General features: G+C 44.9%; 1 protein-coding gene across 3 annotated transcripts in view; it reads right to left on the reverse strand.

Moving 5' to 3' along the window:
- Window positions 1–13,950: 13,950 nt before the first annotated feature.
- Window positions 13,951–24,453, reverse strand: part of ST3GAL5 (ST3 beta-galactoside alpha-2,3-sialyltransferase 5) — a 57,896-nt gene continuing 47,393 nt past the window's right edge. For 2 of the 3 annotated variants that reach the window (XM_010862203.1, XM_010862204.1), the window contains exons 5-7: window positions 21,566–21,752; window positions 20,196–20,354; window positions 13,951–15,318 (exon numbers count right to left, since the gene is read on the reverse strand). In XM_010862203.1, the coding sequence (XP_010860505.1) occupies window positions 15,070–15,318; window positions 20,196–20,354; window positions 21,566–21,752 (595 nt within the window). In that variant the 3' untranslated portion in view covers window positions 13,951–15,069. The remainder of the gene's footprint in view (window positions 15,319–20,195; window positions 20,355–21,565; window positions 21,753–24,453) is intronic. The other variant, XM_010862205.1, reaches the window with a different exon arrangement.

Here is a 24,453-nt window from a genome sequence, read left to right on the forward strand (position 1 = left end):
CTTTCAAATAGCTGAGAAAAGAAGAGAAGTGAAAGGCAAAGGAGAAAAGGAAAGATAGACCCATCTGAACACAGAGTTCCAAAGACTGGCAAAGAGAGGTAAGAAAGCCTTAAGTGATCAACGCAAAGAAATAGAGGAAAAAAATAGAATGGAAAAGACTAGAGATCACTTCAAGAAAATTAGAGATACCAAGGGAATATTTCATGCAAAGAGGGGCACAATAAAGGACAGAAATGGTATGGACCTAACAGAAGCAGAAGATATTAAGAAGTGGCAAGAATACACAGAAGAACTATATAAAAAAGGCCTTAATGACCCAGATAACCATAGTGGTGTGATCACTCACCTAAAGACACACATCCTAGAGTGTCAAGTCAAATGGGCCTTAGGAAACATTACAACGAACAAAGCTAGTGGAGGTGATGGAATTCCAGTTGAGCTATTTCAAACCCTGAAATATGATGCTGTGAAAGTGCTGCACTCAATATGCCAACAAATTTGGAAAACTCAGTAGTGGCCACAGGACTGGAAAAAGCCAGTTTTCATTCCAATCCGAAAGAAGATTAATGCCAAAGAATGTTCAGATTACTGCACAATTGCACTCATTTCACATCCTAGAAGGTTAATGCTCAAAATCCTTCAATCTAGGCTTCAACAGTATTTGAACTGAGAAATTCCAGATGTTCAAGCTGGTTTTAGAAAAGGCAGACGAACCAGAGATCAAACTGCCAACATCCACTGGGTCACAGAAAAAGCAATAGAACTCCAGAAAAATATCTATTTCTGCTTCATTGACTATGTTAAAGACTTTGACTGTATAGATCACAACACACTATGGAAAATTCTTAAGTAGACTATTCTACTTAAGTACTATTCTTAAGTAGAATACCAGACCACTTTACCTGCCTCCTGAGAAACCAGGACAAGAAGCAACAGTTAGAACCAGACATGGAACAATGGACTGGTTCCAAATTGGGAAAGGAGTACATCAAGGCTGTATATGGTCACTCTGTTTATTTAACTTATATTCAGAGAACATCATGGGAAATGCCAGGTGAAACTCAGCTGGAATCAAGATTGCCAGGAGAAATATCAACAATCTTAGATAAGCAGATGACACCACCCCAATGGCAGAAAGCAAAGAGGAACTGAAAAGCCTCTTGATGAAGGTGAAAGAGGAGAGTGGAAAAGCTGGCTTAAAACTCAACATTCAAAAAATTAAGATCATGGCATCCAGTCCCATCGCTTCACTGCAAATAGACGGGAAAACAATGGAAATAGTGACAGACTTTATTTTCTTGGGCTCCAAATTCACTGTGGACGGTGACTGCAGCCACGAAATTAAAAGATGCTTGCTCCCTGGAAAAAAGCTATGACAAAACTTGACAGCATACTAAAACACAGAGACATCACTTGGCCGACAAAGGTCTGTATAGTCATAGCTCTGGTTTTTCCAGTAGTCATGTACAGATGTGAGAATTGGACCATAAAGAGGGCTGAGTGCTGAAGAACTGATGCTTTTGAACTGTGGTGCTAGAGAAGACTCTGGAGAGTCCCTTGAACAGCAAGTAGATTAAACCAGTCAATCCTAAAGGAAATCAACCCTGAATATTAATTTGAAAGATTGATGCTGAAGCTGAAGTTCCAATTCTTTGGCCACCTGATGCAAAGAGGGACTCATTGGAAAAGACCCCGATGCTGGGAAAGATTGAAGGCAGGAGGAGAAAAGGAAGACAGAGGATGAGATGGTTGGATGGCATCACTGATTCAGTGGATAAGAGTTTGAGCAAACTCCAGGAGATAGTGAAGGACAGGGAAACCTGGTGTGCTGCAGTCCATAGGATAGCAAAAAGTTGGACAGGACTGACTGAACAACAACCTCAGCACTGAACCCATGCGCCTAGAGCCTGTGCTCTGCAGCGAGAAGCCTGTGTACACCACAACTGGAGAGGAGCCCACACACAGCAACGAAGACCCAGGGCAACCAAACAAAAAAAATTTTTTTAATAAACACATTAATTTTAAAAATGTGCCTAAAATAAGAAATGATGATATCAGCATAACAGTATTGTTCCTTTTTTTCTTTATAATACAATGAGCATCCATGTACTTTAAATTTTTAAAAATTAACTAATGTATTTGACTGTGCTAGGTCGTAGCTGGGGCATGCCAGACATTCTACCTTCCTTGTGGCATGCTGGATCTTTAGTTGCAGCCTGTAAACTCTTAGTTGTGGCATGTGGGATCTAGTTTCCCAACCAGGGATTGAACCCAGGCCCCCTGCATGGGGAGTTAGCCACTAGACCACCAGGGAAGCCCCTCCAGGATTGTTTCTAGGTAACAGATAATTCAGGTCGGATTGGTGATTGAACTAGAAGAGAAATTAACGTTGCCCAGAGATGGAGGCAGTGACTAGGGGAAACTGGTTTCTAATATTTTGTGGACAGAGTGAGTGTGTCCACAAAAGTGTGATGATGGTTGCCTCCTGCTGTCAGGGTGTCATGATCACTGCCACTCAGAAGTTTAAATATGGGTTGTACTGGGCTTCCTTCATAGCTCTGTTGGTAAAGAATCTGCCTGCAATGCAGGAGATCCAGGTGTGATTTCTGGGTCAGGAAGATGCCCTAGAGAAGGAAATGGCAACCAACTCCAGTATTCTTGCCTGGGAAATTCCACAGATAGAGGAGCCTGGCAGGCTACAGTCCATGAACTCGCAAGAGTCGGACATGACTTAGCAACTAAATCAATCAATCATGGATGCTGAGGAGCAAAGAGGTGGGCTATGCTGGGTCACGTGCATTGTCTCCTGATTGCTTGTCTAGACCATCATCTCCACTGCAGGGTCTGGAAATCCAAAAACCGTAGTCCCTGACTCTCCTGCCTTTCTACCTGTGAGGTTCTGGTGATGACGGGAGGCAATGGAGGGAGACTAGAAGGGGAAGATGGGAAAAGCTTTTTGGTGGGGTGGGGGAGCTACTGGGAGCAGCTCTCCAGGGGGCAGTGGTGGTGGTTCTTGTAACACTGTTGCTCTTGCTTCCTGCAGGCATGAATCTGTAAGTAGCTTTAACCTCCACTTTGTTCCTATAGCAATCCAACCCCTTTATCACTAATGCTTTGTGTTCAAGCCCCTCTGTTTAAAATATTTCCAGTGCTTTCCATTTTGCCCATTGGATTGACAAAGGTCTTGTTCTTTGCTTTTTGTGCTCAGCTCTTTGATTTGAAGTTAGATCCATCTTGTAGCATCTACATCAGGTCTGGTTGCCTCTAACTGCTATGTGGTACTTCGTGGGGTGTACATGGACCACACTGGACCCATCTGCTCCTCCAGGGTGGACACCTAGATTGCATCCACCAACATGCTATGATACATATTTTTATACATGTTTATAAATGATATACAAATGTATAAATGATACACATTTTTATACATGTTTCCTTTTTGGACCTGTGTGAGAATTTATCAGCAATTAAATTATATACCCAGGATTGAAATTGCTTTGTCATAGATCAAAGGTCTCTGCTACTTTTGACTAAGCATTGTAAGATCATGATCTTGAGTAGCACACTTCCCTATTAGATAATATTAGATAATTAGAATATTAGATAATGCTACAGATGTTGCTGTTTAGTTGGTAAGTCGTGTCTGACTCTTGTGACCCCACGGACTGTAGCCCACCAGGCTCCTCTGTGCATGGAATTTCCCAGGCAAGAATACTGGAGTGGGTTGCCATTCCCTTCTCCAGGGGATTGTCCCGATCCAGGGATTGAACCCAGGTTTCCTGCATTGGAGGCAGATTCTTTACCATCGGAGCCGCCAGGAATTTGTTACCTGTGAGATGTTGCCTATCAGTTGCCTAAACTGAGTCGTTTAGTGGAAAAGCCCTGGAATTTTCTGCATTTGGAGTCTGAGATCCAGACTAGCTGGGGAGAAGGTAATATCCAGCAGGAGACAGACATGCTAGGCTGTGGCTCTGAAGACTTGATGGGGAGGCCCCACTGCAGACCTGGGTGTGGGAGAAAAGAGAGCCAGTGTGACCTGCGAGAGAGGATGATTTCTCAGGAAGAGATTACAATCGAAGGGGAAAAGAAGAGAAGATCAAGAGCAGAGACTTGGAAGGGGGAAGGTGAACCCAAGGAGAAGTGGTCAGAGATAGTGCAGGAAGGAGGGAAGTAACCCCAGCTGAAGAAGAGGCCTGACCTGCACAGGAAGGGGGCCAACCAGGAAGGAGGGAAGTAACCCCAGCTGAAGAAGAGGCCTGACCTGCACAGGAAAGGGGCCGACTCCCTGCTCTGGAAGCCCAGTGCTCTGAGAGCTGCCATACACCATATAGACACAAGGTGGCGAGGTGGCACTGCGGCCCATTCTACCAGCCACTCCTTTTAGTGTTGGGATTTTCTCCCTGTTGGGCTTCCAAGGTGGTGCAGTGGTAAAGAATCCGCCTGCCAAGGCAGGAGGAGACACAGGTTCAAGCCCTGGATTGAGAGGATCCCCTGGAGAAGGAAAATGGAAACCCACTGCAGTATTCTTACCTGAAAAATTCCATGGACAGAGGAACCTCGGAGGCTACCATCCATGGTGTCACAAAAAGTTGGACGCAACTGAGCAACCACCCACAATTTCTTCCAGGCTACAATCCGTGGAGTCGCAAAGCACTGGAAGTGACTGAGCGACTAACACTTTCAAAGGGAAATTAATGTGTGCTGCCCTCCCCACAACCCTCCGTCCCCATGCCCTCCCCACAACCCGCCCTCCCCATGCCCTCTTTTTTGTTGTTCAGTTGCTCAGTCATGTCCAACTGCAGCACGCCAGGCTTCCCTGTCCATCACTAGTTCCCGGAGCTTGCTCAAACTCATGTCCATCAAGTCGGTGATGCCATCCAACCATCTCATCCTCTGTTGTCGCCTTCTCCTGCCTTCAATCATCCCCTGCATCAGGGTCTTTTCCAGGAGTCAGTTCTTTGCATCAGGTGACCAAAGTACTGGAGCTTCAGATTCAGCATCAGTCCTTCCAATGAATATTCAGGACTCCTTTAGGATTGACTGGTTTGGTCTCCTTGCAGTCCAAGGAACTCTCAAGAGTCTCCTCCAATGCCACAGTTTAAAAGCATCCTTTCTTCGGCGCTCAGCCTTCTTTGTGGTCCAACTCTCACATCCATACATGATGACTGGAAAAACCATAGGTTTGACTAGACGGACCTTTGTCAGCAATGTTTCTGCTTTTTAATATGCTGTCTAGCTTGGTCATAGCTTTTCTTCTAAGGAGCAAGCGTCTTTTGATTTCATGGCTGCAGTCACCATCTGCAGTGACTTTGGAGCCCAAGAGAATTAAGTCTGTCACTGTTTCCGTTGTTTCCCCATCTATTTGCCATGAAATGATGGGACCAGATTCCATGATTTTAGTTTTTTGAGTGTTGAGTTTTAAGCCAGATTTTTCACTCTCCTCTTTCACTCTCATCAAGAGGCTCTTCAGTTCCTCTTTGCTTTTTGCCTAAGGGTGGTGTCATCTGCATATCTGAAGTTATTGATATTTCTCCCACCAATCTTGATTCCAGCTTATGCTTCATCCAGGCTGACATTTCGCATGATGTACTCTGCATAGAAGTTAAATAAGCAGGGTGACAAGATGCAGCCTTGACATACTCCTTTCCCAATTTGGAACCAGTCCATTGTTCCATGTTTGGTTCTAACTGTTGGTTCTTGACCTGCATACAGGTTTCTCAGGAGGCAGGTAAAGTGGTCTGGTATTCCCATCTATTTAAGAATTTTCCACAGTGTGTTGTGATCCACAGTCAAAGTCTTTAGCATAGTCAATGAAGCAGAGGTAGATGTTTTTCTGAAGTTCTCTTGCTTTTTCTATGATCCAATGGGATGTTGGCAATTTGATCTCTGGCTCCTCTGCCTTTTCTAAATCCAGCCTGAACATATTTAACAGATGAGAAACCCAGAAAAGGATGTAGTTTGTCCCAAAGCATACAGGGGTGTCACGGCCAAAGTAGGGCCGAGTTACTCACCAGGCCCAACTCTCCAGAACCACCTACTTTTCAGTCTTACCAGCAGTGAAATCACCTTTCTTGGTTTTTCCCATCCTTTCTGTTTCAGGGTTCCCCACCCAACCCACCTCCATTATCCTTCTACCTGCAGCCAGCCTCTAAGACATGCTTCAGTATAAACTGAAGCAGGTTGAACACACCACGAATACCCTCTGGTGGTTCCATCTCACCCTGATATTCATCCTACCCTGGCCCACAGGGCTTCCTGCCTCTGGAAGCTTGAGCCTGAGTCTATCGATGCTTGCCTTTTGGCTTTGTTCTGATAAAGCTGGTCGTGCGGTGCCACCTCCATCAGTCTGTTTGCTCTGTTTCCTGGCTCTTCCCCTCTCCCCCACCGACCCCTTTGGTCTCAGGCTGACTCCCTGGGCATCCCCTACATTCTCCACAATGCCCTCTCCTCTGCTCTACTGCCTGTGTCGTCATGTTCGGGTCTTTAACGTTTCCTTCCCCTCTAGACTCAACAGTGGGGTGGGAGGCCAGGGTCCATTCTGCAGCCTGTCCGTCAGGGTCCAGTCATGGTGCTAGGAAGGCTGTTGCACTAAGGGTGACTGTGCTGGCAAAGCAGAGATAGCTGGCACCAGGTGTCACAGGACAGGATCATCAGGGGCAAGCCCATTGAGTACTAAGATACAGCCAAGAGCGTCTGTCTGGAACCATGAGCAGAGCATCAGCTGTTTTCAGCATTTGACCAAATGGTGTTCAGTACAGAACAGTCTGCCAGAGTGGTTAGCCAGAGCCACAGAATCAAGTCAGCAGAACGACCCCTCACTGTTGGTCTCACTTTTGTATTCTAGGAGCTGGTATATTTCAGTGTGTGTGAAAAACAAACAAACTGAAACTTGGTTTCAATCCCAAGTTTTGGAGAATTTGGGGCTGCATCTGGAGCAGGTAGGAGTCAACATGGCCTTTGTTCTGACTTGGTCAGACCCTCTCCCAGAGATGGAGACAACAGACCCTTGACCCAGACAATGACGATAATGTGAAAGCATGCCATTGCTTGTGGACACACCAACTTTGGTCTGTTGGCCCATAGGATCAACACTTCAAAATATTTCCCTCTTCTTCCTCTCATACAACAAGGCTGGGAACTTTCCTGGTGGTCCAATGGTTAAGAATCTGGCTTCCAATGCAGGGGATGCAGGTTTGATCCCTGGTCAGGGAACTAAGATCCCACATGCCTCGGTGCAATTAAGCCTGAATTGCACAACTAGAGAAATCCCACACACTGCAACCAAGACCCAGTGCAGCATCGCCCCTCCCTCTGCCACCAAAAAATAAAAATAAAAGAGCTGTATCAATGTGTGTTAATAGAGGTTTTACATTTCCTCAGTGCATAAGCCAGACAGCTGCAGGGTTACCACAACACAAGTTTGTTATGCAAAGGTCATACACAGAGACTTCAAAAAGGCCAAGGAAATAAAAAATGATCTAAATTAGCTTTTCTTCTATTTCATATCTCAATGCTAAATGATATTTAACATTGTTTTTTTATTCTTCCAGAAGTATCCAAAATTGGACAACATAAATCAGACAGTCCTTTGTTTCTACAGGAAGTTTTGACATTTGACAAACAGAAACAAGTCTGTGGTTTTTAAATCTGGCTCCCCACTCCAGGCCAGAAACTCCTCAGTTGTCAGCCCAATTCTGCCAGCTTCCTGAAGAGGAAGGATTCTTTCTAGTTGGAGAGATGCTAAATCAATGTTCAGTACAGGATGTGAACAGGAGGTGGGGTGGGCAGAGGAAAGGGAAGACAGGAAGAAAATCAGGACGAGCTCTTTATAGAGAGAGGTTTGGGGAAAATTCTGGAAAGACTTTGAAGCAGCTGCAGGCTGAGATGCAAGGGTCAGGAGAACCCTCTCTGAAAGTTACTCCAAATATCTTGGCATCAGTACTTTGTGTGTGTGTATGCTTAGTCACTCAGTTGTATCTAACTCTTTGCAACCCATGGACTCTTGCCCACCAGGCTCCTCTGTCCATGGAATTTTCCAGGTAAGCTACTAGAGCCAGTTGCTGTTTCCTATTCCAGGGGATCTTCCCAACCCAGGGATCAAACCCAAATCTCTTGCATCTCCTACACTGGCAGGCAGACTCTTAACCACTGCACCACCGGGAAGCCCCATAAATACTTTTTAAAAAACAAAAAATAGGTCACAAGGAATAAGTATATAAAACAATGAGTATGGTGATTATACTGTTTAAAGTCAAAATCAGGATATTTGATCTGCTAATTGGACAGTGTAATTGGAACTGAGACTGACCACCCCTTCCAGATGGGGGGCTCCAGGCTGGCATGCATGCATGAACCGGAAATGTTTGGCTGTAGAGCAAAAGGTCAACCAGATGGTTTCCTGTTCCTGATTAGGCTTCCAGATCATGCATGGTGGTGGTGTTGAGAGCAGGAGAGGTTAGTAAGAGGACAGAGGGTCTGTCCTGACTTCTCCTCAGCTCACTCATCAGGACCACAGTGCACACTGTGTCCCTAAATTTAGGTCAGATTTGCTAAGAAAAGTGACAAAAATGAGCCATGGGCAAGACAGTGAGGAAAAGACCGCTGCTGGGACATTCCTCTCAATCTTTTCTTTTGGGACAAGACTTTTGGTTTACACTGGAATCTACAGTTTTGCTTGTTTGGAGTATGTGTATGCATGTATAATCTGAATCTCACTCACTCTTTATACTGAAAGAGGAAGCAGCTCCAGAACAAGACCTGAGTTAGAAAGCACGTTTGTTTTTCTTTTTTTTGGCTGCCCCTCATGACTTGTGGGATTTTAGTTTCCCAGGATTGAGCCTGGGCCCCAGCAGTAAAAGCACTGAGTCCTAACCACTGGACAAACAGGGAATTCCTGTGTCCACCATTATTTTAAAGACTGCCCAGTTCAAAATGTGTCGTATCTTTCGCAATTTTCTTTTTTGTATATATTTATTCATTTGTCTGCCTCCAGTCTTACTTATGACATGCCGGATCATCATTATGTCATGAAGGATCTTTCACTGCAGTGCAGGGACTCTCTAGTTGTGGTGTGTGAACTCAGTAATTGTTGCTTGCTGGTTTAGTTGCCCCATGGCATGTGGGATCTTAGTTCCCCAACCAGGAATCAAACCCAAGTCCCCTGCCTTCCAAGGCAGATTCTTAACCACTGGACCACCGGAAGTCACTATCATCTTTTAAAAATAATCTTTATCGAGTAAACCATATATAGTTTTTTTTTTTTTTTAAGAGAAATGTGTAGGTAAAATAGAGATGTATTATCTTGGTTTCTAATTTCCATACAATAAACTCATTAAGATTGCCTTGACTGCAAATCATAGAACCTTTGATTCAGAAATTCCTGTTAAGAGTCAGAAACCCCAACCCACACTGTGATACATACCTCTCGGTAGGTCTTTGAAAAGATAAGTTACACAGATTAAACTTCTATTTTAGAAACTTCTGCAATAAATTGGTTTTCAAAAACATATGGACATGATACAGCCATTAAACAGACCTAATAAGCTTTTACATGTTCTTTAAAATATCATTTAAATCGTTAGGATAATTATATAAAGAAAAAGTGATATTATAGAACTCATGTCCAGCTGTTTGATGCTCAAAAATCAATATATGAGGACTTCCCTGGTGGTCCAGTGGAAAAGAATCTGCTCACCAATGCAGGGGACATGGGTTCAATTCCTGATCTGGGAAGATTCCACATGCCACAGGACAACTAACCTGTGCTCCACAACTACTGAGCCCGTGCTCCAGAACAAGAGCAGCCACCACAGTGAGAAGTCTGAGCATCACAACAAAGAGCAGCCCTTGCTCACCGCAGCTAGAGAAAGTTCAAGAACAGCAACAAAGACCCAGCATAGCCAAAAATAGATATTTAAAAAAATCAATAGGCAGGACAGAGTCAAGTGTTGGTAGAAAGGAAAGTTACTTTTAGTTAGAGTGCCAGCCGTCTGGGGAGATGTTGGACTCAATTCCACCCCCCAAACCATCTCCAAATGTTATGCTCGGCCCTGAAAGTTTTTAAAGGGAAAAAGGGAAAGTAATCTCAGTTAATCACTAAGATAGGGGGTCAGAGTCCTTGCCATCCCCCACGGTGTACAGCCTTGTTGACTTCTTGTGATTTTTCTTTGGGTGCTCTCTTGTTCACACAGTCTGTTCTCAAGATTTCTGCTTCTTTGATCAACAGAAAGAACCAACACGTTAGGTTGATCAAAAGAACTGAAAGGTGTGTGAGGGCTTGAGGTGAGAAGAGCATGGGTGGCGCCTGGTTTAAAGTTATTGCCAAGGCACCTCCTGCAGAGAGCTCTTTCCTGCCCAAAGCGCTTACTGTGACCACATTTATTGCATTAATCACCTGTATTTCCCTTCTTTTCAGCATAAAAGACTTCCTTAACCCAGCTTATAGACCGAAGAGTTCACCGTTAACAATCTTAAAACCATCAGCTGTCTTCAAATTCCATCAAAGATATCAAATAAAATCAAACGTATTTGGACTTCTCTGTGGCCACTTGACAGTGCAGGGGACATCGGTTCAATTCCTGGTCTGGGAAGGTTCCACGTGCCTCAGAACAACTAAGCCCGTGCCCAACAACTACTGTGCCTGTGCTCTAGAGCCCTCGTGTTGCAACTGCTGAAGCCCATGTGCCTAGAACTCCACAAGAGAAGCCACCGCAATGAAAAGCCTGAGCATCACAACAAAGAGTAGCCTTTGCTAGCTGTAGCTAGAGAAAGCCCGTGTGCAGCAATGAAGATCCAGTGCAGCCATAAGAAAGAAAGAAAAATCTTAAAACATCAAACATATTTAATGCCTACAATAGGCAAGGTCTTCTTGTGGGTGCTATGGTTTAGTCGCTAAGTCATGTTCAACTCTTGAGACCCCATGGACTGTAACTTGCCAGGCTCTTCTGCCCATGGGATTCTCCAGGCAAGAATACTGGAGTGGGTTGCCATTTCCTTCTCCAGGGAATCTTCCCAACCCAGGAATTGAACCCGGGTCTCTTGCATTGCAGGCAGATTCTTTACTGACTGAGCTATGAGGGAAGCCCATTGAGCTATGTGGGTGCCATAGATGGAATAAAGTATAAAATTCTGTCACTAGAGAGTTTATAACTTAGTTCCAGATGTACTCTCAAATTCTCATTGCTTTAGGACTGATAGTCAATTTCTTCCCACCCCAAATGAGTCATCCTGAGAGGATATCTGGATATGTTATAGGTAACAAAATGAAACTACTTTTGAGTTTGACTTTAGTCATTAATTGCTCTTAACTGCACATTCTATCTCTGCTAATTTGTTACCATCTGGTAGTTTAGAGAGGTATTTCATATCAAGGACCTAACCAACATTTTATGGGCTTCCCAGATGGCTCAGTGATAAAAAGAATCTGCCTTCCCATGCAGGAGACTTGGGTTCCATCCCTGGGTTGGGAAGATCCCCTGGAGAAGGAAATCGCAACCCACTCCAGTATTCTTGCCTGAGAAATTCCATGGACAGAAGAACCTGGCAGGCTACAGTCCATGGGGTCGCAAAAAGAGTCAGACAGGACTTAGCAGACTAAACAACAACAAACCAATATTTTAAATGAACTCACTGTCTTTATTGTTTGTTTTGGCCATGCCTCAAGGCTTGCAGGATCTTAGTTTCCGACCAAGGATTGAACTATCACCCTTGGTAGTGAAAGTTCCGAGTCCTAACCACTGGACAGCTGGGGAATTCCCTCTTTGTCTTTAAAACCGATTTTCTTGAAACTGATTTTCTTCGCTAAATATATACATTTATAAATTACATATATGTGTGTGTGTGTGTGTGTGTTGGTTGTAGGTAAATACAGATAAATTCCCTGTTCTGTGAACACAAAAACAGGCTAGAATGGCCTTGGGATGTAGGAAAGAAGAGAAATAGACTGAGAAATTTGGGTCAGGGTGTCTGGCCCTCCAGGGAAGGGCAAGAAGTGCATTGTGTCCTCAGTCCCTTCCCCTGGTGGTCTGTGCTTTAGTTCAAGAGCGGAGCATGTGGTCCTTCTTGAGGGTCAGCATCTGGGAAGCGGGTGTCGGTCCCACAAGCAGCTACCCAGGGACCTTCATTTGTTGTTGTTTGGTCACTAAGTCGTGTCTGACTCTTTGCGATCCCATATACTGCAGCTTGCCAGGCTTCTCTGTCCTTTACCATCACCCGGAGTTTGCTCAAACTCATGTCCATTGAGTCGGTGATGCCATCCAACAATCTCATTCTCTGTCGCCCCCTTCTCCTCCTGCCTTCAATCTTTCCCAGCATTAGGGTCTTTTCCAATGAGTCAGCTCTTTGCATCAGGTGGTCAAAGTATTGGAGCTTCAGCTTCAGCATCAGTCCTTCCAGTGAATATTCAGGGTTGATTTCCTTTAGGATTAACTGGTTTGATCTCCTAGCAGTCCAAGGGACTCTTAAGAAGTCCGTGGCTTGTCAGGAACTGGGCTGCACACAGGAGATGAGCAGAGGGCGGTTGAGCGAAGCTTCATCTATACTTATGGCTGCTCCCCATCACTTGCATCCCCGATCCGTAGAAAAACTGCCTTCCACGAAACCAGCCCCTGGTGCCTAAACGGTTGGGGACCACTGATTTAGAGCATGTACTGCCTGCTAGAAATGAAAAGTTGAGAGGCACAGACCCAGGGCTGACATTCGCTGAAATGAAAGCTGGAAAGCGCTGGACAGACTGCTTCCCAACGCTGGTGCAAGGCAGGGGCACAGGAGATCACACACACCCATAAGGTGGTGCACACAATACTTGGAAAGCTGTCCGAGTGTTAGGCCCTAGCTGCTTCTTGTCTTCTTATATAAACATCTGGGCTGCTTTAGTTTCCCAGCTGGCTCAGAGGTAAAGAATCACTTGGCATTGCAGCAGACACAGGAGATGCGGGTTCAATCCCTGGGTTGGGAAGATTCCCTGGAGAAATGGCAACCCACTCCAGTATTCTTGCCTGGAGAATTCCATGGATAGAGGAGCCTGGTGGCTACAGTCCATGGGGTCTTCTCTAAGTAGCCCCTGAGGATGATGGGGTGATGCGTGGTGCAGGCCTGGACCGATCTGAATCACAGGACAGATGCTGAGTCTCAATATTCAAAGCTAAGTCTCACCATTAAATATATATATATATATATATATATTGTGTGTGTGTGTGTGTGGCTGTTGCTGAGTCTTTGCAGTATCGCAGGCTTTTCTCTAGCTGAGGCGAGTGGGGGCTACCCCATAGTTGCAGTGCTCAGGCTTCTCATTGCAGTAGCTTCGCTTATGGGCTCTAGGTGTGCGGGTTTCAGTATTGCAGTGCTCTGGGCTCTAGAGTGCAGACTCAATAGTTGTGGCACACGGGCTTAGTTGCTCCAAGGCATGTGGCATCTTCCCGGACCCGGGATCAAACCTATGTCTCTTTCATTGGCGTGCATTCTTAACCATGGAGCCACCAGGGAAGCACTTAAGTCTCACCATCTAAGGGGTGAGATGTGTCTTACAGAGTAGAAAGCAAAATCCATAGAAAATTTTAAGAAAAGACACAAAATCAGAGAAATGCTATTTTGCTACTCGGGCCCTTCTGAGCTTGGCCCCAGGACCCTGGAGATCTGAGGGACTTGTTCAGGGCTATGATCCAGCTCTTTGCCTGGCCCAGGCCGAGGAGCTGGCAGATGTGGGAGCCACTGGCCTTGGCTGGGGGTCAGAGCTGCACCAGGGCTGTGGGTGACATGAGAATTGCAGGGGGAGGGGGCAGCAGTACCCAGGGAGCTGGAGAAGAGAGAGACGCAGGGGTAGCAGGAGGTCCCTTCCTCCCCTCTCCTCTGTCCCTATGGTGAGGTCCTGCCCGGCAGCAGCATCCAAGAAGGACATTTTACTACACTTATAAACTTCTTTTCTTAAAAAAAAAATTCAAATTAACTAGCTCGTAAGAGTTCCTCAAAAGCTTTTATTCTTTTTTTTGACCGGCACACTGCCTGGTACACACTGCCAAATAGGCATTCAAGAAAAATTTTTTTTTAAATAGGCAACTTATAACACTGGGAAGACTTCATTTCAGTGTTTCGGAAAACATTCCTAGAAAGAGTTTACTCCCCTATGACTCTGGAGAACAGAGGTTTTGTCCTAATTTTTATAAGCCACCTCAGAGAAGACTGTGGAATAATTTGGATGAACACTTAAGTGTTTGGAAGGGCAAGTTAAAAACTCCCAGAAATCTAAGAGTTATCTTAATTGCAGGGAAGATCGTGGCTTCTGCCACCCGAGGCAGCTTTGCAGAACTCAGAGGACACAGAGAGTGTCTCAGTGTCCCTCCCTGACCAGGGGCCTCCAGTATATTTCTCCTGCTTGCTTCCTCTAAGACTTCTGGCGGAAGGCAGATCAAGAGAGAGGGACCATGAATTCTCCAAGTGGCCCAGGCCTCACGCACTAGCTTGGCCCAACCAGTGGTTTAACTACCGAGCATGTCACCCTGAAAGTGCGTCCGACATTCGTCCCACCAAATAGACTAACAGAGAACCAGAATCAGGCATTCGGGACTGTCATCAAAGGAGTCACCTCCCTTCTTCCACTTAATGACCTGGGATTCTGTGTGCCGTAGACAGGAACAGAGCTTTTACAAATTAAATAACTTCCTTACCATACAATAAAACATCATGACATACAATTCTCTTTGGAAAGTCTTTCCCATTCTCAAAATTAACTTACAAAATTTTGTGCAAAAACACTGGCCTCAAATAAATAGGGGGAGAAAGTGGGAAAAGCAGAACTTTTGTGGTTGCTTTTGTTTTTTAAATTAAAAGTTAAAAAACACTGGCTGCACTTCAAAGTACTTGCAGGATGAGATTCATCAAGAAGGCTGTGAAAAACAGCCCTCTGGGTCAGAGCTGCATTTTTTTCTTTTTTGGCTGTGCCTCACAGTATGCGGGATCTTAGTTCCCAGAATGGGGATTGAACCCGGGCCCCCAGCATTGGAAGCACAGAGTCTTAACCACTGGATGGCCAGGGAAGTCCCCCGGAGCTGCATTTTCAAGTGAGGTTTTTTGGGCTCAAAATTCACTATGGATGCCTCCGCTGAGATCTCTCACCACGCCCTCTCGGACCAGCTTCAGAAGGAAATTGGTCTCTGTGGTCACATTGTGCATGGTCTGAAAGTTCATGGCAGCCATGCAGAGATTGTCGAAGTAGTGCAAAGGGGTTCTGGGTTGGTTGAGGGCGTAGCTGAAGCCCGCCAAACTGACTTCATCGCACAGATGTGTGGCTAAGACGACGGCAATGACACCAATCGTGGGGACATTCTGCAAAGGAGAAGAGACAAAGAAAAAAGGTCTTAGCACAAGTCATTGCTTTCCAGGTTCGCTACATGCTATGCAAAGTAATGCAAATATGTACTGAGGACTGCAACTTTATATATCACACCATTTTACAGATCACCCAATTCTAAAGTCTGACCTGCCATCCAAGTCAGGAATCTGGACTCTAAAACATGGTCTGTGATGTGAATTCTTCTTTTCTAAAGTATGTATTTATTTGGCTGCACTAGGTCTTAGTTGCAGCATGTAGGATCTAGTTCCCTGACCAGGGATTGAACCTGGGTCCCCTGCATGGACTTCCATGGTGGCTTAGATGGTAAAACATCTGTCTACAATGCAGGAGACCTGGGTTCGATCCCTGGGTTGGGAAGATCCCCTGGAGAAGGAAATGGCAATCCACTCCAGTACTATTGCCTGGAAAATCCCATGGACAGAGGAGCCTGGTGGGCTACAGTCCATGGGGTCACAAAGAGTCGGACACGACTGAGCAACTTCACTTTCCCCTGCATTAGAAGCATGGAGTCTTAACCACTGGACCCCCCAAGGAAGTCCCGATGTAAATTCTTTGAACATATCAGCGAAAGGCAGCCTGGCGGGTCCTTTAAGCACCAAGCTAAAAGGTATTCTTTCTCAAACCTTCACCCACCAGCCCTACAAAGGATGACCATAATGGCGAATCAACCTCATGTCCTCTCTTACATGAGAAAAGTCCACATGGGCTGCTCTGGGATAAGTAGCCATAGCCCTTCTTGGGACATGGATTTTGGAGCCCATCCTGTCCTGACTGGCTCCTGGCTCCATACAGCCTCTGCCTGAGAACAGAGGGGACTCAGAACCTGCCCTGTGAAGACTGTGTTCACCCCTTACCTGCAGGTTAAGGCCCCCATCCGTTTTCCCGGCAAATAACGTCCCTAGGTCATTTTCACATGTCCTGTTGCTCAGTCAATTTCTGCTTACTCTCTGATCAAGCAAATACATTTTTAACCTCAAATTATGGGCTTTCACATTTGGGTTTTTTCCCCCTCAAATGTACCCTTACTGGCTTTGGGCTAGAATGCCAAATGTCCAATTCTGAATTCTGACTGTATCGCAGTTCCCTCTTCATGTCCGACATCTTGCCGCTAGTACACCTGGAAGCATGCTCTCTGAATTTCCAATGCAGTTTGTAGATAAAGGTAACACACAGGGTGGCAGACAGGAATACAGAGAGCCCTCCTGGAGGCTACTGCCCATCTACTACTTGATATTCTTTTGCATCTACTAACATATTCATCTGAGCAGAGTCTGTGGCTTCTACAAGCAACTGCCCTTTTCTGTCAACCAGGACAACAGGGAACCCTTCAGAGTTCACAGATGAAGGTGGGATTCGGAAACATCCAGGGAGCCCACCATTCGGTAAAAACCGCTTCCTGGTCCCCAGTGTGCCGTGTCGACCTCTCAAGTCAGCCTCCCTTATTATAAAGGAACTCAACAGTCATTTTGCAGGTTTGCAAACAGAAACCAAGGGAAATTGATCCATAGAAAGCCTGCCTCTGGCTTGGGCTTAGGACACTCAGGTGGTGTCCTGTCCTCTCCAACTGCAGCCAGCGCACACCCAGCAGGTCAAGAATTTGTTGTTGTTCGGTCACAGTCGCTAAGTTGTGTCCAGCTCTTTCGACCCCATGGACTGCAGCACACCGTGCTCCTCTATTCACTATCTCCTGGAGTTTGCCAAATTCACATCTATTGAGTCAGTGATGCTATCTTAACTATCTCATTCTCTACTGTCCCCTTCTCCTCCTGTCTTCAATCTTTTCCAGCATCAGTTATCTTTTCCAATGAGTCAGCTCTTTGCCATCAGGTGGCAAAAGTATTGGAACTTCAGCGTTAGTCCTTCCAATGAATATTCAGTGTTGATTTCCTTTAGGATTGACTGGTTTGATCTCCTTGCAGTCCAAGGGACTCTCAAGAGTCCTCTCTAGCACTACAATTAGAAAGCATCAATTTCAATAGGCTATATTAATCCTTGGCTATGATGAACCACTTAGAATAGCCTTGCAGATTATCTCTAATTTCCTTATAATAAAAATTTTAGAGTCCTTCTTAATTTCCCTATTCATATTTTAAATTGATACATACATTGCCAAACTACCCTCCAGAAAAAGTGCCAACTTAAATTCTACCTACATTCCTGCCAAACAAGGACATTATCAAGCGTTTAAATCTCTGCTAAGAAAACATGCAAAAAATGTCATTGTAGCTTTAATTTCCTTTTATTTCATTACTGGTGAAATTGAACATTTTATCATCTATTCCTTGGCTAAATTAATTTCTTTTGTGAATGTCTGTTCAAATTCCTTTCCCATTTCTTTTTTGGCTCATTGTTCTCTTTTTGATTTAATAAGATCTTCCCTGGTGGCTCAGATGGTAAAGCGTCTGCCTGTAATGTGGGAGACCCAGGTTTGATTGCTGGGTCGGGAAGATCCCCTGGAGAAGGAAATGGCAACCCATTCCAGTACTCTTGCCTGGAAAATTCCATGGATGGTGGAGCCTGGTAGGCTACAGCCAATGGGGTTGCAAAGAGTTGGACACGACTGAGCAACTTCACTTTCACTTAATGTTTTGAGAGTATTTATTCCATTGTTTCTATGATAAATTTCCCCCCACTAACTTTGTTTCTGATACCCCTTTCTATTAGCAATTTCATATTTTATGTAATTAAATTTTTAAAGGTTATTTTTTAAATAAAATCGACCTGAAAACCAACAAATGAGCATGTGCCTGTGCTTAAAAAATACTATGGAGTAAAATAAAGTAAAAATACTCTATTAATACTATCTAATAAAGAAACCAGGCCATTTAAAAGGTACAGAAATCTAGGTATATTTATACTGAAATCTCTTATAACTTAGTTTAAGAGTCTTGCTGCAGTATGTCATCTTTTTTTAGGATAATTGTTTTGTTAAAAGTGATGCCAACAGGTTAAAAATTATAAGCCCACATTCTGGGGGACCGCACGTGCTCTGCATAGGGGAAGCCAGCTAGAGCCAGAGACCTGACAGTCACTGGTAGGGGATGGGGCTGCTTTCCTCTGAGAGGGAAAAGGCACCACGGATCTTGACCATGTTCCTGCAATGGCAGGAATCACATGGCCCTCCTGGGCTCCCCGTGGATGGAGGGCACAGCCCCCGAGGAAAACGGCGGCCTGTGAAGGGAACCACTTCCACCACGTGAACTGTTTCACCTGAGCTGGGTACCCAAGCCCGAGGCTGGAGCCAGAGTCAGATTCAGCTCTTACTGAAGATCCCCCCGAGAAGGAAATGGCTCCCCAGTCCAGTATTCTCTCCTGGGAAATCCCATGGACAAAGGGAGGCTGTAGGCTACAGTCCATGAGATCACAAAGAGTCAAACACAACTTAGCAACTAAACAACAATATTCAGATACTTACTTTCCTTAACAACCACAGAATTCTTAATTTAAAATTTACAAAGTTGTGTTAAATCATCTTTTTATTTAGAATTTGCTTCAAAGGGCAAATGGAAGCTGCTCATCTGTCTATTGGATGAGGACCCTCCGGGTCCAGTTCAGTGTTGCAAATTCCCTCCTGGATCAGTCCCAGCTCCTAGGAGGTATCTCAGGCCCCTGGTGTGGGTAGCAGAACCTCACATTAAAAAATTCCTTGCTCTCCCTTATATATAAATGCTTTGCTTAAAATTCTATTTAAAAATGATTTCCACTGCTTTTACAAAAGTTTTATTTAGAGACACAGGAGGTGGCCCTAGTGGTAAAGAACCCACCTGCCAGTATAGGAAACCTAAAAGATGCAGGTTCGATCCTTGGGTTGGGAAGATCCTCTGGACAAGGAAATGGCAACCCATGCCAGTATTCTTGCCTGGAGAATCCCATGGACAGAGGAGCCTGGTGGGCTACAGTCCCTGGGGTCGCAAAGAGTGGGACATGACTGAGGCGACTTAGGACGGATAGTTCTTTAGATTATGAAGAAACAGGTGATAAAGGCATCTCTGACCAGAGCCACACAAGCTGACTGTCGGTAAAGAATCTACTGCAGTGAACCATCTGCAGCACAAAGGTTCTCAGAGTGGGCTGCAAAACAAAACTACCCAGGGAACTTTGAAAATCCCAGTGTACAGACCACAGCACAGACAGATGAATCGGAACGTTTGGGGTGTGGGACTCAGGCAGCAATGGAAAAGCACTGCTCGAGAGCAGGGTTCCCCAAGTTTTTTGGCACCAGGGACCGGTTTTGTGGAAGACAGTTTTTCTATGAACCTGGGGGCTGGGGATGGTTTCGGGATGATTCAAGCATGTTACATTTATTGTGCACTTTATTTCTATTATTATTATACCGGCTCTACCTCAGATCATCAGGCATTAGATTCTGGAGGTTGTGGACCCCTGATCTACAGAAACTGCCTATTTGCTATCACCTATGTATGTGTGCATGTGCATGCTGTCGTGTCCAACTCCTTGTGACCCTACAGACTGCAGCCCATGAGGGTCCTCGAGAGTGATGATAAACGTCAATTTTCTCTTAAGTGGCCTGTAGTGCTAAAATGTAGACAACTTTTCTGGAGTCTTGGAGTAACTTTTTATGGATTCCTGGAATAAGAATACCTTAAATAACATTTCAGTGATCAAAGTGCTAACTATACTAAAGAGATGAACTACTGGGGGTGAAAGGATTAAACAATGGGGAGCCTCTAAGGTCAAGATGTCGAGAGGTAAACATACACGGAACACAATAAGGTGTCATTTCTGGAAGATCCTCCTGGGTCTACAGCTGAGCCTAACTGAAAGGCGTATAGGCGGCTCCTTCCCAACACAAAGGGGAACAGTTATGTATCAGCAGTGACAAAAATACCTTATCGCGGCCCCAGAACCTCGACTGAGGCTCTGAGTATTGAAGGATATCAAAGGCAGTCTCTTTGATAATAACTGGATTCAAAATCCTGAACTGTTTCGGCTGTAGTGGGATTTTTTCCGCCACCTGCTTCCAAAAGAAGAGCCGCACCCAAAATGGCTAAGGAAAGAGAGCAAGCAATCATTAGGGGGAGTTAATCAAGTTATCAGAGGAGGCGGAGAATGTGGCCCCTGCTAATGAGGGCAAAGCTGTGGGTGTGGCCCCACATGGGTTTGTGTTCTGCATTCTGTGGCAAAATCACAGAGCCATGCAATGGTAAGGATCTGATTCAGGAAGGTGGCACTGGACAAGGAAAGGAACTGCAGAAGCAACTCTTATCAGTTTGGGGAAAGAAGTTCTTAAGGTAATAGCCTCAGATGGTAGGTCTTTTCAGGATCCAAAGCCATCATTTTGTCCAGGGAAGATCAAGCAAATAGATTCAGTTTGAGGCCCACTTGTGCTCAGGCCCCACCATGCCCCTGCCCCCAGCCACTTACTCCACTTCCTGTCTGGTGATATCTCTTGTCTGACTATAAATCATTTCATATGTGCTCCATCTTTCAACTAGAAAAACTACCCAGAGGAAATCCAGAGGACCCCAATAAATTTTGGAGACACAAATTCTCCATCATGTGAAGCTTCTCTAAAGAGTTTGATATGTCCTATTAATTTTACAGTCAGCCAGATTGTACAAGTGCATATAAATGCACACACACTCCTTAAAAGTTGACCTCTAAAATTTATTTCAACATAATGGAGGGGGCCTCATAAAGTAGGGTGATAAATTACTGTAAAGAAAAACAAAAGGAATACGGAGCCAGGGCCATCTCATCCACATCCGCCCTTTTGAAACGCTGTGAATTGACTCCAAGAGAACCACCAATCAAAGCACTTTTGGAGACTCTCTTTGAAAAGACCCCTCAGAGAATTTATGGATATTCTTCTGAGCAGCCTTGATAATAATTTATACTCATGCACATTAAGTCTAATTTCTGACAACAGCCAGAAGCCATGTAAATTCAAGTCTGGTAAATCAGCTGGGTGGTCAACCTCAGTCATAGCAATTTTGGTCCCATGCTTTTCATTTCCACTAAGTAATGATACCGGTTTCCATGTGTGACTTGGGTTCTGAAAGCAATTTCCCAAGGGGAGTTCTGAGGGGCTTCAACAAAAGGAGTAGCTATTTGAAAGACAACACAAAAGCATGGATGTTAACTTAAAATCATTTTAAGTTAAACAAAAAACAAAAACAAAAAAACCCTATAATTCCAGTTAGAGAGTCCTTCACTTTTTACAAAGGCACATCCAATGGATGAATTTCTAGTGCTTACCAGGGTTTCATTTTTGACCATTGCCTGAAGCCAGTTGAAGTCAACACTCTTAAATAGAACAGTAACAAACAAGTCACTGGAATAATATTCAAGGTCAGACAGAGGTGCACCTTCTGGATAAGTCATCCTTATAGTGGTTTTATTGCCAACATGCTCTGAATATCCTTCAACTGGTGCATTGTTTAACCTATTAAAGTAAAAAGGACAAAGATAAACTGACATTAACAGCTTTATCACGTGCAAAATTCCTGCAGCATGTTTTCCACATTTTTCAAGGACTGGGAATGAGGGTATGGCTGGGGGTAGGGTGCCTCCCCTCCAGCAGCCCCATCATCCCTCAGCTCTACCCTTTCCAGGTGTTGATGAGCGAAGTCTTCAGTCTGTGAACTAGCAACATCTGCCCGGATCCAATCTATGAATGACAAACAATTCCATCCAGTCCTGCCATGTTAAGCCAACCTAAACACATTACACCGTGTGTGTTCTCCGGGCACTAGTAATGTTTCCTTGAAAGCTTTTCACTGTGCTTGGATATTAGTGGTCCTTGCCAGAATTTCAAAAAGATAATCAGAAAAGAAAACCTAGAAACCACAGCAAAGCAGACACAAACCATAGTTACACAGACAGGGCTGGGCCCAAGGAGGGCACTGGGCCCAAGTGCAAAGTGAAGTGAAAGTCGTTCAGTTGTGTCCAACTCTTTGCAACCCCATGGACTATAGCCTATCAGGCTCCTCTGTCCAGGGTATTCTCCAAGCAAGAATACTGGAATGGGTTGCCATTCCCTTCTCCAGGGGATCTTCCTAACCGAGGGATTGAACTAGGGTCTCCTGCATGACAGGCAGATTCTTTACTGGCTAAGCTACCAGGGTGCAACCTGGTCTTAAATTAAAGCAGGAATTTGGGGTACTGACCACTGTTAGATCGATGGAGGCTTTGCCAGTGTGGACGGTCTGGGGGAAACATTAAGAATTCTTTTTAAAGCAGTATCACTCACCCAGGTACATAGTTTTGAAATCTCAAGAAAAGTCTGTTTGGTCTTTTCCCTGTATTATCACATCTGTATAAACCTTTCTTTTCCATTCTACTTCTACTTCCTCTTCTAGATCTCAGATACCTAAGTCCTGGATTATTAAAAGATATTATTAGACATGACAACTAAATGCAGAGTATGATCCTGGACCAGTTATATTCTTTTTCTTTTCCTTTATTTAAAAAAAATTTTTGGCTGTACTGTGAGGCATGTGGGATCTTAGTTCCCCAACCTGGGACTGAACCCGTGTCCCCTGCAGTGGAAGTGTAGAGTCTTAACAACTGGACTGCCAGGGAAACCCCTCCTTTCTTTTTAAATAATGGACACTACTGGAATAACTGGTGAAATCTGAATAAGGATTGTAAATAAGTCTCTCCTGCATCAGTGTTAATCTCCTTATTCTGAATATCATCTTGTAGTTCTATAACAGAATGTCCTTGTTCTCAGGAAATGCACACTGAAGTATTTAGGTGTAAAGAAGGAGCTTGAAATTTGCAACTAACTCTCCAAGGGTTCAGAAAAGAATAATAAAATATAAAGAGAGAAAATTATAAAGCCAGTGTGATCAAGTGTTATCAGCTGGGGAATCTGGGAAAAGGGGAGTTCTTTGTATGACTCTGGCAACTTTTCTGTTAATTGTAGAACTGCTTTAAACCTGAAAGTTACCCACCAAACATTTGTCAACTGATTTCCGTTACAATCGGCTAAGTCTCCCTCCTTAGTCCCCAGCGCTCCATGGCTTCCAGTGCCTACGCATGACGTCCATGCCTCCCAGTCTGGCCCCACCACCACTGGTCATCGAGCCAGCCCCTGTCCCCTCTTGCACTCTCCTCCTGCCAGGCAGGGCTCCTCACCCAGATTTCCCTGCCCCCTTTCTTCAAGGTCAAATCCCATCTTTCTTTTAGGGGCTGTGAACAATGTTGGGGTGAGAGGCGATGAAACTGCTGTTTCTAGGTGCTTCCTGTGAGCCAGACATTGTCACATGCTCTGAATATTCTCATTTTTTGTTTCTTTTTAAAAATTTTTAATTAATTAATTTTTACTTATTTATTGGGCTGCGCCAGGTCTTAGCTGTGACATGTAGGATCTAGTTCCCTGACCAGGGAGCAAACCTGGGACCCCCGGATTGGAAGTGCAGAGTCTCAGCCACTGGACCACCAGGGAAGTCCCTGAAGAGTCTCATTCTTTGCTGAAGCCGTCTCATTAGCCAAATCCCACCTTTCCTCAAGGTCAGCTCAAGGCCGCCCTTCTCTTTCACAGTATCTCTCCCCTGGCCAGAGAGTATACCCCAGTTTCTCACTTTGTCTCCTCCCATATCCCACTCGTGTACCGTTAAGATGGGCACAGGGTCCCGTCTACCTCCTCCAGTGCTGCCTGTGCACATCGCTCAGCTGCTCACACAGAGCTGGGGCTGAGGTTCTGGAAGCCTCAACACTCTGCGTTTGGAGTGTCAGGGTCTGGTCCGAACTCCATGCCCTGTGGTGCCTCCGTGTCCTCATCTCTGACACTAGCTAACAGGATGGCTTCTCCAAGGCTTGAGACACACCAGAGCCCGTGACAGCATCTGGCACACAGGAAGCCCTCACAGGAAGGAAGCACTTACACCCTGCTTCACCTCAACAACTTCCCCACCCCTGAAGCCCTGACCCCACTCCCATACTTCATACATTTTGCCTTAAAACTTGTTCTTTGTTTCTTCTCTCTCTTGGCCCTTACAAAAAAGTCTGGTTCTTTCCTAGAAACCTCTTATACGCCCTCCCCTTTCTTCCATAGCTCCTCCTCCTTCCTATACATTTTCCAAACATCACTCCTAACAGCACTCTAGTGTTCTTGTTTGGAGAAGGAGGGGCTTCCCTGG

This window comes from Bison bison, unplaced genomic scaffold (genome assembly GCF_000754665.1).
Source record: "Bison bison bison isolate TAMUID 2011002044 unplaced genomic scaffold, Bison_UMD1.0 scf7180017864480, whole genome shotgun sequence".
NCBI lineage: Eukaryota > Metazoa > Chordata > Mammalia > Artiodactyla > Bovidae > Bison > Bison bison.